This window comes from Leptonychotes weddellii, chromosome 4 (assembly GCF_054177405.1).
Source record: "Leptonychotes weddellii isolate Sample4059 chromosome 4, ASM5417740v2, whole genome shotgun sequence".
In the NCBI taxonomy this organism is placed as follows: Eukaryota; Metazoa; Chordata; class Mammalia; order Carnivora; family Phocidae; genus Leptonychotes; species Leptonychotes weddellii.
The window spans coordinates 34943871-34960414 of NC_138372.1; the positions used below are offsets into that span (position 1 = coordinate 34943871).

General features: G+C 35.6%; 1 protein-coding gene across 9 annotated transcripts in view; it reads right to left on the reverse strand.

Annotated features, from left to right (window-relative positions):
- Positions 1 to 16544, reverse strand: part of SPATA6 (spermatogenesis associated 6) — a 140005-nt gene that overhangs the window by 105863 nt on the left and 17598 nt on the right. For 6 of the 9 annotated variants that reach the window (XM_081818410.1, XM_081818411.1, XM_081818415.1 and 3 more), the window contains exons 2-3: positions 14795 to 14932; positions 13498 to 13546 (exon numbers count right to left, since the gene is read on the reverse strand). In XM_081818410.1, coding sequence (XP_081674536.1) covers positions 13498 to 13546; positions 14795 to 14932 — 187 coding nt within the window. Of the gene's footprint in view, positions 1 to 13497; positions 13547 to 14794; positions 14933 to 16544 lie in introns of those variants that run through there. The other 3 variants (XM_081818413.1, XM_081818412.1, XM_081818414.1) reach the window with 2 other exon arrangements.

The following is a 16544-nucleotide window of genomic DNA, read 5'->3' on the forward strand; positions in this document are numbered from 1 at the left end:
GGGCCTGGTGGTGGGTATTGAGGAGGGCACGTTCTGCATGGAGCACTGGGTGTTATGCACAAACAATGAATCATGGAACACTTCATCTAGAACTAATGATGTAATGTATGGGGATTAACATAAGAATAAAAAAAAAAATACTTTTTACATGGTCATATATAAACCGAAATTGTGCTACAACTGTATTAAGAGGAGAGAAAGACAGAGAAAGGGCATGTATATGTTTTCGGGGCAAGCAGAGAATGTATGAAAAATAGTTAAATCCTTACTTTTCATAAGGGAAAGTACAGATAATGTCTAAAACTGAAAAAATCAAAATGTTTCAAATGCAATATAAGCATGTCAGAGATACATGGGTGAGTACAAAGAAAAACAAGTTTTAAAAAATAAAACCTAGTCCCTGGGGAGTGGGAAACGATGGAGGAGAGGGATGTTACAGGACTGCTGTTTTTGTTATAAGCTTTGTAGACTATATATAACTCTGATATAAAGAAAAGTAACATAATTATATAACCAATTAAAATAATTTCAATATAAGTAAAAATCAAATTTGAAAAGGTAAGACATTAATAGTTACATATATGCATGTGTTTATATATGTATGTATATGTGTGTATATATATATGTGTGTGTTTGTGTGTATACATCTGGTCTGAGAGCAAGTCCTACAGAATAATAAAATGAATTGCTTTGTAGATCTCTGGGTGAAAAGTTCTGACTCCATATGCATAATATGGAAGGCTACCCCTTCCATTTCAAAGAACTTGCCTTGCTTTGACAGTGCCAATTCAGTATTTGTGAATTTAAAAGAAAAAAAAAAGTGACACTTTCTTTTCAAATAAATAAATAAATAATAAAATTGAAAAAAAAATCAGGGGCGCCTGAGTGGCTCAGTCGGTTAAGCGTCTGCCTTCAGCTCAGGTCATGATCTCAGGGTCCTGGGATCAAGCCCAGTGTTGGGCTCCCTACTCATTGGGGAGTCTGCTTCTCCCTCTCCCTCTGCCCCTCCCCCTGCTCATGCTCTCTCTCTCTTGCTCGCTCTCTCTTGAATAAGTAGATATTTTAAAAAATAAAAATAAATAAAAATAAAAATAACTCATTTCATAAAGAAAAGTAAAAGGTTAAAAATAAAGCCAAGGAAGGCAATACTTCCACCATAAGGGACAGGATATAAGTAAAACAAAAAGACCCCACCCTAGCCAGAATCATTCTGGAAGGGGCCAAACATGCAAGCAGAAAATGGCCAAGAAAACATTCATGAAAATATTACATGGGTATTTAGTATTGCCAGTTATTATTTCTGTGAATCATTTCCAGCGAAGAAAGAAAAATAAATGCAGTTGTTACCAAGATATATTTCCAAATATAATTCATTTGTAATTCCAATAGGTTTGCTAAAGGTATCGATGGTCTCAGAAGTAAAAATGGTCTCAGAAGGAATAGAAAGTTGAAAACCAAAGGGTTTAAATAGAAAACAAATTTAAGATTTGTGTCCGTATACTCTCTAGCTTGCGAATCTACCACCGGCTCAACGAACAACTGCCACACAAAGTGCAGTAACGAGATAACCAGACGGGCACCATTGTTACTGCAACTGCCCAGCTGCAGAGACACGGCCTGAAAAGTCACTGCGTGGCTTTGATTTCTATTTCATCATAAGAACCTAGATTAACTTCTACTGAGAAAAACTATTTGCTAGTTTCTATGAACAATTTTCTATTCCGTTATACTTAAAAAATATATTTTGGCAAAAATACTTCGGGAAGAAAGACCTTAAATTATTAAAGAAACAGCTAACTAATGCTGCTAGAAACCACATAGCAAGTTGATGTAATTACATCTACTGGAACATATAGCATAATTAACCTCATTTTACAGTTCCCCTTTCTCTTGTAACTAAATAATGATAATTTTCCTCATTCCTCTAAGAAAATTCTCATTTTCACATGTACTTTTAGTGTGAGTTACAGAGTAAATGCCCTGCGATACTCCAGAAATCCTACTCACATACAGCAAATCAAAAGCTACAGTAAATACCTGAGTGCCAGAATGCCGTTAGCCCTCTGCACCAGCAAGAACAATTGTTCTAATATCTTCTGAATGCTTATTTACCTGCCCTAACTACAAAGATGAATTGGTTGGAATGTATTTGTCACTGTGCATTTAAAATATGAATCCTGAGTCCTACAAGCCCTCCCTGGGGAGAAGGCAGGGACTCTCCCATTTATAGACTTGGTTTTGTTTTGTTTTTTTTTTTCCCATTTATAGACTTTGAAGGATATATTCTCAGCCTTCAAATCTTCACCTGAAAGCATTTTAATACCCCAGACACCAGGTAAGCACTAATTCCCAGAAGCCTGACAGCAGGAGCCCTAGTGAAACCACAATTTTTCCCTACAGGCAAGAGAAAGCAATATGGATACCTACTAATCCACTACAATATAAATAAAAATTATATTTTCCCTGTATCAAGTGTTAAAGGGAATGAGGCCAGAGAAGCTATTAATTATAAATTTTTAAATACAAAATATATTTCCTAATCAAAGGATTATAACACTAGAAAAACAGCTGCTATGTCTCAATAGGATAGTTCCAACAGTCATAAAAATAGTAATGGGAGGGCGCCTGGGTGGCTCAGATGGTTAAGCGTCTGCCTTTGGCTCAGGTCATGATCTCAGGGTCCTGGGATCGAGTCCCGCATCAGATTCCTGCTCAGTGCAGAGCCTGCTTCTCCCTCTCCCTCTGCCACTCCCTCTGCTTGTGCTCTTCTATCTCTCTGTCAAATAAATAAATAAAATCTTTAAAAAAAAAAAAAAAGAGTAATGGGAGGCAGGTTTACGATGCATTATGATATTTTATTTAAATACTGTCTATCAGATAGCTAGTATGTGCCAGGTATTGCCATATGCATTAGAGATATGGCAGTAAACAAAAATGGAAAAATCTCTGCTCTTATGAAGCTGTCATTCTATTGAAAGAAAAATAAATAAATAATATATCAGTGCTACAAAGAAAGACCGGAGGACCATTCATTCCTATTTGCCCTGAGCAGTATCCTTTTTATACTTGTTGTCTTGGTGGAACTATTAAAAGCATACTCTTTTACTCAAAATATCCTGGGTGTAAGATAAAATAACTCTAAAGATAATGGGATAAGTAGAGATTGAGATATTAACCAACAGGTGCTATATTAGATACTTTGGTGAGAAAAGGTCTCTTATTATGATGATAAATTTGAGCAATGACTGGAAAGAAGTAAAGGAGCAGACAATATGGATATCTGTAGAGAGAGCTTTTCAGACAGTATATTCTGTGTGTGTGTGTGTGTGTGTGTGTGTAGAAGAGAATCTGTAAACCTTCACTGAGAAAGGATGAAAGTCCACTGTTTCAATAAAGAAGTCTATGAAGTAGAAAACTTTTCATTCTGTTTCTTGCCTAAAAATGGTTCCCAGGGTATAGTTTTAGCCATCACCACGTTTATTCTGGTAGATTCCAGGATTATAATAGTTTCCCTAAAAAGAATGCCTTCTCTATGAATATAAAACTGACTTATTATGGCTTTTAATATCATTGGCACTTAATATCATTTTATATATCATATATTTCCCTAGACCTTAGGTGATTCTGGACCTCTAGAGTTTCCTTAGAGGTGCAGATATGATGTGAAATGGAACTGGTAAATTCTCCAGTAATAACACCAGTAATAATAATAATACACCACCAATAATAATAAACGAGACATTCTAAGTGCTTACTTTGTGCCAAGGACTGTTCTAAGCATCTTAACTGAGATTATTCAAGGATCTGACCATTTGTCAGACTGTCCCGTTAAGGGGGTCTCTGGATCTCCTTAAGCGTTTGTACCATGCTCAATTTACTTCTAAATAACATAATCTCAATTAACAGATATTGGATTTTAGACAAACAAGTACACATTAGTTTTGTATGTTATACACAATGGAAAATGATATATGTGACTCACAATCCTAATTGTCAGTGGAGAAGTCCACGATTGTTTCAATGTTTCCTTACTTCAAATTCTTCTCTTTGCTTCCACTGACATAAAGTCTGCTTTACTTCTTTGGGCTCAATTTTATATTTTATTTAAAGGAGCTGTTTCTACCATCTTATCATCACTCTGTGTTTAAGTTTAAAGGCTTGGTGCGATGGAGGCTCACTGTAGGGACACCTGTGAAAATTCTCCACAGCTTTCCCCTCCTTTCCCCTTCAATCAGAGACCTATGTGGTTTTTAGAAAGGTGACACATGCACCACTTGAACCAAAGTACAACATATATAAGCTAAGTGAACAGCATATTATATTTCCCCACCCAATTGTGATTAGAATAAATCTCAAAACTTGATGAAAATTATGGATCACAGACCTCTTATTCTTAAGAATATGGAAGATGTGAGGCCTGAAAGTGCTGTAATTTTGCTACCAGGAATTTTACTACAATAAATGAGGTGAAGATACAGGAAGATATAATAATTATAAATGTATAAACAATTAAAAAAGAGTTTCAACACAAATATATCAATACGGGTCCAATCAGGAGAGAGAAACCACACAAGGAAAATTTAACATAAAGAACTATTAACTATAATGGGAGTTAAAGTAATGAGGGATTGCCTAGCTGTAAGAGAACGTAAAAGAATATAGGAATAGCAGATCAAAGGAACAGCCATTACTCCTGGGGCTCAGAGCACCCAAGGAAGAGTTCTCCCCAAGCTCTCCTCTTCAGTGCTGAGATCCAGAACTTGTTCAGGAGGGTACAACCTTTGCTCACTGAAAGAGAAAAGTTGCTCACTTACTGGAAATCTGCCTAAGGAACTTGCTAGAAATCAACCACATAGGGTGCCAGGGAGATTGTTCACAGAGAAGTGTCGCATCAGAGGCGCTTCAATACAAAACTACAAACAATACCACACTACAAATAGGGACAGCTAGAGGACACTGCTGTCGGCCACCCTGTATGGCAACACCTGAGCGCCAGGGAAGGCTCAAGCACCACAGGAGTATGATGTGGGAAAAAGCCAGCGCGCCAGCACCCGGAAGCAAAATCATTTCCCTCGGTAACGTTACTCCAGGGCCCTCTACTGCGTGAAGCTTCAGTACCAGCTGAGAAAAAAAAAAATTTAAAGGAACCATATCGGTTTCCACAGAGCAGACAAAAAGACTGAATCCAGAACTAAGGGGTAAGAAATCAATAACCAGCACATTATATGAAGCAAAAACTGAAATAAATGAAAGGAGAAACAGAAAATTGAATAATTATAGCTAGACATTCAAATGCCCTTCTCTCAGTAACTGATAAAACAATCAGGCCTCCCTTACCCCTCAAGAGATAAAATCAGCAAGAAGATGGAAAACTTAAACATTATCAACCAACTTGACCTAATTGAAATAGATTGATATAGAATATCTCAACCAACATCAGCAAAATACACATTCTTTTCAAGGGCAACTGGAATATTATTAAGGATAGAAACCTTACAATATGCCATAAATATGTCTCAGTAAATTTAAAAGAACTGAAATCCTATAAAGTATGTTCTGTTAGGACAGTAGAACTAAGTTTGAAATCAACATCATAAAAAAATGAAATCTACATAAAATGTGTAGAAAATATGCAAATATTTGGAAATGAAAGAACATATTTCAAAATAACCCAAAGATCAAAGAAGAAATCACACACACATAAAAATTAGACAATATCTCAAAATTAATGGAAACAAAAAAGTAACATCAAAATTTAATAAATGCAGCAAAATCAGTGTGTAGTAAGAAATTTTAGCTTTAAATGCTTATACTAGAAAAGCAAAAATATCTAAAATCAATCATTTAAACTTCTATTTTAAGAAACTATGAAACAAAGAGCAAAGCATGCACCAAGCAGGTAGAAGAAAGAATAATAAAGATTAAAATAAAAATCAGTAAAATTGAAAATAGGAAAACCACTAAATTAAAAAGTGGTTCTAAAAATTATCAACAAAATCGATAAGCCTTTAGGCTAAGCCATCCAAGAAAAAAAGAGAAAATGCATATTATCAAAGGCAGGAATGAAATAAGAAACATCAATGCTAATCCTCCAAAAATCAGAAATAGAAGAGGAAAGTATGAACGACTTTAAGCAAACAAAGTAGACATCTTAGACAAATTTCTGGAAAGACACAACCAGAGTTAACTCAAGAAGAAATACATACATAAGAAAGTATTGATATAGTAATTTAATCCCCCTCCCCAAAAGAGCCCAGGTCCAGGTGAATTCTAACAAATACTTAAAGATAAAATAATATCAATCTGGGGCAACTGGGTGGCTCAGTTGGTTAAGCGGCCGACTCTTGGTTTTGGCTCAGGTCATGATCTCACAGTCATGAGATCGAGCCCTGCATTGGGCTCTGTGCTCAGTGCAGAGCCTGCTTCAGATTCTCTTTCCCTCTCCCTCCTGCTCACTCTCTCTCTCAAATAAAAAAATCTTTAAAAAATAATAATATCAATCCTATACAAACTCCTCCAGGAAGCAGACAAAGAGGACACATTTCTCAATTCATTTTATGAGGCTAGTATTACCTTGATAACATAGCAAGACAGAAAAATTACAAAACTACAAATCAAGTTTCTCATAAATAGATATAAAAATCATTAACAGAGGCACCTGGGTGGCTCAGTAGGTTAAGCATCCAAATCTTGATCTCAGCTCAGGTCTTGATCTCAGGTTTGTGAGTTCAAGCCCTGTGTTGGGCTCCACGCTGGGTGTGGAAACTACTTAAAAAACTATCATCGATGGGTAGGGGGATGGGCTAATTGGGGGATGGGCATTAAGGAGGGCACTTGATGTAATGAGCACTGGGTGTTATATGCAACTGATAAATCACTAAAATCTACCCCTGAAACTAATAATACACTGTATGTTAACTAAATTGAATTTAAATAAAAAATTTTAAAAAAATCATTAACAAATATTAGCAAACTGAATCCAGGAAAATATAAAAAGGACTATATACCATAACCAATTGGGATTTTTCCCAAGAGTAAAAGAAGGTTGGCATACCATTGGAAAATCCATAATGTGATAAACCACATTAATAGAATAAAGGGGAAAACACATGAAAAACACAGAGAAAAGCATATGACAAAACTCAATACCCATGCATGATAAAACTCTCAACCAGTTAGGAACAGTTCTCTTCCTCTTTTATCAATAATAGAAAATCTCCTAATAAGAGTTTTTTTAAATCTACAATAAAAACTACAGCTAACATCAAATTTAATAGAAATAATGTTTTTCCCCTCATATCAGAAACAAAGCAAGAATGTTTGCTTTCACCACTTCTTTTCAACACTGTACTGGAGGCTCAAGCCAAGGCAATAGGGGAAGAAAAACATTAAAGGCATACAGATTAGGGGCGCCTGAGTGGTCAGTTAAGACACTCTTGGTTTTGGCTCAGGTCATGATCTTGCGGTTGTGAGATCAAGCCTCACACTGAGGCTCTATGCTCAGGGGGACTCTGCTAGAGATTCTCTCTCTCCCTCTGCCCCTCCCCCAACTAAAATAAATCAATAAATCTTTAAAATTAAAAAAAAAAATAAAGGTATACAGACTAGAAAGAAGAAAGTAAAACTGCCTTTATTTTCAGGCCAAATTATTCTGTATATAAAAATTCTGTGTATAAAAAAAAAATCAACAACAACAACAAAAACCCTACTCTCTACCTGTTTAGCAGGTTCAGGCTTCAAGATAAATATGTAAAATCAATTTCATTTCTACAGAATAGCAAATAAGAATTCAAAAATAAAATTAAGAAAACAATTCTATTTTTTAGCAGCAAAAAGAATGACATACTTAGAAATAAATTTAACAATAGCATCAAAAAGAATAACATACTTAGAAATAAATTTAACAAAAGAAATGCATGACCTGTGTACTAAAAACTCCAAAACACTGCTGAGAAAAACTAAAGATTGTATAAAAAAATAAATAAACACACCAAGTTCTTACATCAGAGAGGTCATAGTTTATGAAGGCATCAACACTATTCCTATTCAACACTCTTCCTCTCAAATTCTCATATAGAAATTGACAAACTGACTCTAAACTATATATGGAACGCAAAGAACTAGAAATGGTAAAAAAACAAAGGTGAAGGACTTAACCTGATTTCAAAACTTACTATAAAGCCACAGTAATCAAGACAGTCGTATTGATATAGGATAGCCATACAGATGAATGGAACTGCCTAGAGTCTACAAGTAACCCCTCACATTTATAGTCCATTGGTTTTCAAAACAGATGTAAGGAAATTCAAAGGGGACAACTGGATAGCCATATTCTGAAAAGGAAAGAAAAAGAAAAAAAAGAACTAGACTTTTACCTCTCATCATAGACAAAAATTAACTCAAAATGGATCATAGGCCTAAATGTAAAGAGTAAAACTATAAAATTTCTAGAAAAAAATAGGGGAAAATTTCTGTGACCTTGGATTAAGTGAAGATTTCACAGATATGACACCAAAAACATGATCCATATAAGAAAAATATTGATACACTGGACTTCATAGCTTTTATTCTTCAAAAGATACCGTTAAGAGAATGAAAAGACGAGCCACAGACTGGGAAAAAAATATTTACAAATCATGTATCTGATAAAGGACTTATATTTAGAATATAAAAGAAAAACTTTTTATAAAACCTTACAACTCAATAAAAAGACAAACAACCCAATACAAAAATTGGCAAAAGATTTGGATAAGCATTTTAGAAGAAAAGATATATGAATACCTAATAAGCACATGGAAAGATGCTCAACATCATTATTCATTATTGAAATGCAAATTAAAAATACAAAGAGATAGAATTACACATCCACCAAAATGTCCATATAGTAGTCCCTTGGTTTTATCCTTGGGCGATGTGCTCCAAGGGGACCTCCTGTGGATGCCTGAAACCCTGGACAGTACCGAACCCTAGACACACTGTGTTTTTTCCCTATACATTCACAGCTATGATAAAGTTTAATTTATAAATTAGGCACAGTAAGAGATTAACAATAACTAATAAAATAGAACAATCATAACAATAAACTGTAGTGTAAGTTACGTGAATGTGATGTCTCTTTCTCTCTCAAAATATCTAATTGTAATCACTCTATTTGATGTGAGATGATAAAATGCCTACAAGATGAGATGAAGCGAGGTGAAGGTCACAGGCATTGTGATGCAGCATTGGGCTACTACTGACCTTCTGAAAAAATGTCAGAAGGAGAATCACTGGCTTCTGGACCCTGGTTGATCATGAGTAACTGAAACTCTACTGTAGAAAGTGGAAACCACTAATAAGGGGGACTACTCTACTCTGAAAGATTGACAATATCAAGTTGTGGGGATGGTATAGAAAAATTGAAACCTTCATACATTGCTGATGGGAATTAAAATGGTACAGTAACTTTGGAAAATGGATGGACAGTTTCTTAAAAAGTTAAACACAGGGGTGCCTGGGTGGCTCAGTCAGTTAAGCATCTGCCTTCAGCTCAGGTCATGGTCCTAGGGTCCTGGGACTGGGCCCTGCGTCAGGCTCCCTGCTCAGCGGGGAGTCTGCTACTCCCTCTCCCTCTGCCCCTCCCCTCCATTCATGCTCTCTCTCACTGTCTCACTCTCTCTCTCAAATGAGTAAATAAATAAAATCTTTTTAAAGAAGTTAAACATAGGGGCGCCTGGGTGGCTCAGTTGGTTAGGCGACTGCCTTCGGCTCAGGTCATGATCCTGGAGTCCCTGGATCGAGTCCCGCATCGGGCTCCCTGCTCGGCAGGGAGTCTGCTTCTCCCTCTGACCCTCCCCCCTCTCATGTGCTCTCTCTCTCTCTCATTCTGTCTCAAATAAAAAAAAAAAAAAAAAAAAATCTTAAAAAAAAAAAAAGAAGTTAAACATATACATATTATACAATCCAGTTTATATCCATATAGTCATACCAATACTGTTCATAATAGCCAAAAACTAGAAATAATCCAAATGTTCATCCAAATATCCATAAAATAGAAATAATGTTAAATGCAGAGAAAAATTTTAGGAGAAATTCCTTCATGAACTATCAAATCTCTGATCTATAAACATGATGTGTCATTTCATTTGTTTTCTTTTAGCTGATCTTTAATTTCACTCAGCAATATTTTGGAGTTTTGGAAAGGGAAAAAATTTCATACAATAGAATACTAATTTGTCATTAAAGAGAAATGAACTACTAATACAAAGAACAATATGGATAGATCTCAAAAACATTATTTTAAATGAAAGAAGCCAGACACAAAAGACTCCATATTAATCTATTTACATTAAATTTCTAGAAAAGGCAAAGAGAGGGGACAGGAAGTGGGCATAAGGAATGACTGTAGATGAGCATCAGGGAACTTTTTGGGTCATGGCAGTATCATAAATTGAATTGTGATGATGGTTCACAACTGTATAAATTTTCTAGAAATCATTTAACTACAGTTACAATGGTGACTTTTGTGATATGCAAATTATACCTCACTAAAGCTACTACTGTAAGGGAAGAAGAGAAGAATGACTCTGCCTTTCCTACAAGAACTGTGTTTCGGGGTAACCAAATTGCTAATAAAGAGAATTTCTTTTATAGAGAAATTCCAGCTAATAAATACAAAAAGTGACAGTATTAGAAAAATCACACTTTGTAATCCCTACTTAAAAGATGGATCTCAAAGGGTGCTAAAGCTACTCAATGAAAGACTGATGAGGAACTCTGTAATAGAGGAATCAGGCTGGTGCTGCCTGGAGCCAAATCATCAATCTTAACATCACTAAACTTAAGACCATCAGACTCATATACCACTTGATATTTTACAAGTACACAGCATCAACTCTGAAGGATTCTTGCCAAAAAAAATAAAATAAGCCTGAATCCAATCAAACCTCCAGATCTAATTATCAGTTTACATAATATAGTAATAAACAAGCTAAACAACCCTTTAAGGAAGCAATCAGTCAAATCCAGGTTGTAGGATATTCTAAAGGACTTGGTTTTTCTAGCAAATTCACAGCATTAAAGGGGTGCCTGGCTGGCTCAGTCAGTGGAGCATGTGAATCTTGATGTTGGGGTTATAGGTTTGAGCCCCACATTGGGTGTGGCGATTACTTAAAAATAAAATCTTTAAAAAAAAAAGTGAGGGACACTACTACAGAAAAAAGAAATTCAAGAGCTAAACAGCGATACACAGAGTGTGAACCACACCTTGATTGGATTTTGATTTTATCAAACCAACTGTAAAAAGACGTTTTGGTGACAACTGGGGAAATCTTCATAATGACTACATATTTGATGTTATTAAGAAATTATTAATTTTCTTGCATGATACCAGCATAGTGGTTGTGTGTGTGTGTATGTATGTATGTGTCTTTATCAGTTGGAGGACATGCTAAAGCATTTGTGGTAAAATGATGTAAAGAATTTGCTTTTAAAGATTCCCACAATTACTTTAAGTGGCAGAGTGTACATGTAATAAGACTGATAATATGTTGAAAATTGTTGAAGCTGGACAATAGGTATATTGGACTTCATCATCCCATCCTCTCCACTCTTAGTATGTTTTAAATTTTTCATATTAATAAGGTTAGTGGGCAATAAAAGACTGTACAGCTAAGAGGGAAAAAACGTAAAAGAAAAAGGAGGGCCACAGCTCACAGGAGAGGTCAAAGATAAAGACTGATGTGGAAGTCATCAGAAGATAGAGAATACATGAAGCCAAGTCTTTGGAGAGCAGAATATAAGGAGAAAATAGAAAATAAATACATAAAAAGAGACCAGAGAAGTAAAGCCAGTGGAATAGTAATATTTAAAGACACAGCAGAGAAAGAGGAGTTTGAGAAAGATACCAAAAAGTGGAATTAAGGTGGGAAGAGACCTAAGAGACCTAAGAGTGGGAAGAGACCTAAGAGAAAAATTGAGGGAAGAGACCTAAGAGAAAAATTGAATCAGGAAAATCAAGGCAAGAAAGTTTCCAAATAATAAGAACCATGAAGTATGCTTCTTATAGCCCCAAAATTGCAAATCAAATAGAAAAAAGGGGGCACCTGGCTAGTTCAGAGGGTTAAGCATTCAACTCTTGGTTTCGGCCCAGGTCCTGATCTCACGGTTTGTGAGATCAAACCCTGCGTGGGGCTCTGCACTCAGCGAGAGTCCGCTTGGATATTCTCTCCCTCTGCTCCTTCCCCTGCTCCCATTCTCCCTCTCTTTCTCGCTCTCAAATAAATAAATCTTTAAAAAAAATACAAATAGTAAAAAAAAAAAAAAATCATGTTTCAAACAAAAGAATTTCAGAATGATGAAATAATTATCTCATATTTAGATATGGGATAACAATATCTAGATATTAGATAATATTTAGATATTTAGATATTAGAGTTCATATTTTCTAAGATACACAACACAATTTCCCAGATACTGAAGAAGATCTTCAAGAAATATTAACATTTATGTAATGTTATTTAAAAAAAGGCATTTACCTACTGGCACCAAACTGCTACCTACCTAATCTACCACCGTGAAAGATAGAATAGCAAGTGCTAGAACAACTATTAAAAAATAAGATAATGACACTGGCCATAAAGAGTTCTCTGGAGAAGAATCATTAAACTGTACGATTCATGAAGGTAAGACAGTAAGCTGGCCCTATTTCTCTCCCTATGCCCAGATTCCAGCATGGTGCCAGGTTCCATGTTTCTACAATGCTGGAGTCCCAGGGGGGGGGTGAAGGGAGAAGAACAGGTGACACTGATGATGCCCAATATTGTTGGTGTTTGAACCACAGTTATATATTAGACCAAACTGGTGATCTCAGATCCCTCTCTAATTATAAGGATAAATAACAGAGCTTTTCATTTCATACCCAGAGCTTGAATAACTTATTCCCAAGTATATATATACCTTTGCATTGCTGCTCTCAAAAACAGTTGTATCTTTTTATAGTTGATTCCTAGTACTTTGAGGAATTTACTATTATTCACAGCCTTGAAAATGTCACTTCAAATAATTTACCAACATATTAGATGCAATATAAAATGCAAGTCATATATAATTTTAAGCTACCATTACTTCAATCTTCTATTATTTACTCTATTAATTTGTAATACCCTGAGGTTAAAGACATAGGCTTGTTCGCAGGGCAAAGCCCCACCCAACGTGAATCTCTATCTTTATATCAAAAACATTTCATATCATCTAAATCAATATAAGGTTCAAATAAGTCTTTTTGATTTCCACAGATCTAACACAGAAAAAGGAAAAACTCCTAGCCTCTCCGCAGCACATGTATATTTTATTATTTCTAGGTATATTCTGAAAAATGTTTCTAAAAAGTGTTTAAAAAGTCTCAACTCAAGATTTTTAAAATTCTTAGTAGACTCTTTTTAACTTTTACCTAACCCAAGATTAAGAAGCATAATTCTAAAATGCCCTAGAATCAGGAATTAAAAGTTAAAAACTTACATTCAAGCTGTGCAACCACATCTCCAGGGTCTACTGCTTCAGGGAACACCTGGAGCGGGAGAACAGAGAGGGAAGCAAGGTGAAGACGAGGAAGGGAAAGGAACGTATGCAGGAAACAACAGTCTGTGTTTTCCCTCTCATTCCCCAAATATTCCTTTCCCAACCAAAGAAACTTCTGGCGTTACTGAAGACTGTCACTTCGTCTCTGCTTCCCATGATCACTGTGGAGGATTTGACAATTAAACATACCTTATGGCCGGCTGTCGTGCCCTCTCCAACTTCACCTATGCTTCCTCTTTACCTCCAGTTCCTGCCCTGCTTGTTTCCTTGGTCATACTGGCCTTCTTGGTGCTCCTCCAACTCATCAAGCTTATTCCCAACAAGAAGGCTTTATATTTGCTATTCCTCTGCTTAGAATGCTTTTCCCCTAGACCTTCGAATAACTGATAACTATCTCATAATTCAGGTTCAGTTTAAATGTTACTGCCTTCTCTGACCACCCTTTAAATTTGATAATCCCCCTGATCACTCAGCCCCTCTCTGTCCCCTTGCCCTCCCTTTATTTTTTTCATGACACTTATCACTATCTAAAATTGTATTATTCCTGTTTACTTGATTATTGCCTGTTTCTCCTATTACAGTGAAAGCTCCAAGAGAGGAGGCTGTTTGTCTTGTTTACCCAGTGCCTATAGAACAGTGCATGGAACAGAGCAGGACGTGGGTACTTCCTTGCAAAAGAAAAGGAAAAGAAAGGAAGGAAGGGAGGGAGGGAGGGAGGGAGGAAGGAAGGAAGGAAGGAAGGAAGGAAGGAAGGAAGGAAGAAAAGAAGGAAGGAATGGGAGGAGAGGGAAGGAAGGAGGAAAGCAGAGAAGGAAAGAAGGAGATAAAAAAGTGAGGAATATGATTGGGAATAACCAAAAGCAGCAGTTTCAGGGAAAAATAGAAAAGAAACTCATAGAAATAAGTATCATAAGATAGCCATAGTAAAAATAAAACCTATTTTTACCCATTAATGTCTCCTCTGTCTCTTTTTTTATAAAAATTATTTAATACTCAAGATGCTCTATTTTACATAAAGCCCACTAACATAATTTTAGAAATAAGCTGATCCATCATGAAAAGAGGCAACTGATTCAATGCATAACAGAATGCATATTTATTTTCAAGCTTCCGGGTTTAAATTACATATCTCCTTTTTAATGAAACCAAAGTATAAAGTCAGCAACAATAATTTGTGTTCTGGGCTTTTATTAAAAATTTGGAAGTACTATGATTATTTGTTAATATTTGAACTCACCTTTTCAAACACCATTCTGGCATTGAAGACCAGTGGAAAATTGGCTGGGACACATTGTGTCTTTTTGTATTGGCCAAACACACAGATGCTAAGATAGATGTCCTCCTTGTCTTTCAGCACCACTCCTGGACAAGTTACCTGAATGAAATTAGATAGAGAGATGTAACTGCTTTATGAATTCCCTGAACTATCCCACTAAAATAATTTACAAGGCATTACATAAAAACAGTAGTCTGCTAAGCTAATAAAAACACACACAAATAAAAAAAGGAGAGAGAAATTCTAATGTTTACAGAGTTCAATGAAATGCCTTTATAACTTCCATCCCCCTGAGAAATCTATGATTCTCCATTTGGTTATTTGTGCCACATTTGAAGCTCTGTGTACTGGCTCTTGGGACAGACACTAACAGTTTTAAACAGTCAGCCTTAGGCACCCACTTTATGCTGAATGCTGACATAAACTTATTCAGCATCATTTAATCACAAAGGATTAAGACTCAGCAGAAACAAAGCACTATCCTAAAGGACACAAAAAAATAGCGATAAAAAACACAAATCTGACCTATATCACCCTAAATAGCAGCCTGTACACACCCTCATCAAAAGCAATCATGACAAAGTTTCAAAGCTAGTGAATTATAAGTTTCTAGCCCAGTGAAATTTTTTTTAAATATGAAACTGCACTTAATTAGCCTCAAGATTGACAGAAAATATAGGCACAAAATGTAGGGTTTCTAAAAACTACATCGCAGTCTCCCCAGTCCCTGCCATATTTCATTTAGTCAGTGATCAACCATACACTTAAAGAGATATTAAAGGCTCTCTAAGATTTGAATCCAACCTACCCACATAGTAATATTACTCAATGCCTCCCCAATAATACAGTCAAAGTATATTTTTATTGTCCTCTGAACACACACATTACATTCTTCCATTATCTGGATGACTACTCCTTACCACTCCATTCCATCTCCTCCTGATTTACACTCATCACTTCCCAAGGCTTACATCAATCAGCTGCATCTCTTACACAAAACCTCTTGACTCACCAGCTATCATTATTCAATTCCATCTAACTCAAAGATTTACTATGAATTTACTATATTCAAGTAAATACATTTTAGATTCTCATAACATTTTGTAGTTCTCTTAAGGCCCAATTATTGTCTCCATGCATTTTAATTAAGTGGGTACATCCCACCTCTTTTAATGATAATTCCCTTATATTGTAATTATAATTCTGAGAACAGAAACTTTATTTTCCTCATCAATATATCCAAAAACAGACTTTTGGTATTTAGAAGAAGCTTAGAGATTATCAAGTACAGCTTCAGATTATTTATATATGATAAAACAGAGCCCCAAGAAAGTATAAGTGATTTACTTACTTAAAATGACATAGTAAATGAATCAATACAATACATTCAAAAGTGCTTAGAAAAGTGCCTAACAGAGCATTCAACCAATATTAGCTACAGTTATTGTTAGAGTGAATATCATTATCATTTGTCATCTCAACACAAATAACTACATTGAATAAATAAGACTTCATGTCTCTTTGTACATAGCAGTTAAGATTATTTTCTGTGCCAGATATTTTGACTCCATCTCCCTCTTATTCTGTTTTCCACTTCTGTCCTAATACATTCCCCACTGATTATTAAAATCTATTAAAATCAAGGTCCTCAGCAAATCTCATGCTGTCCATCACCCTCATTTCCTACCCTGCCTCATTAAAATCAAACCTG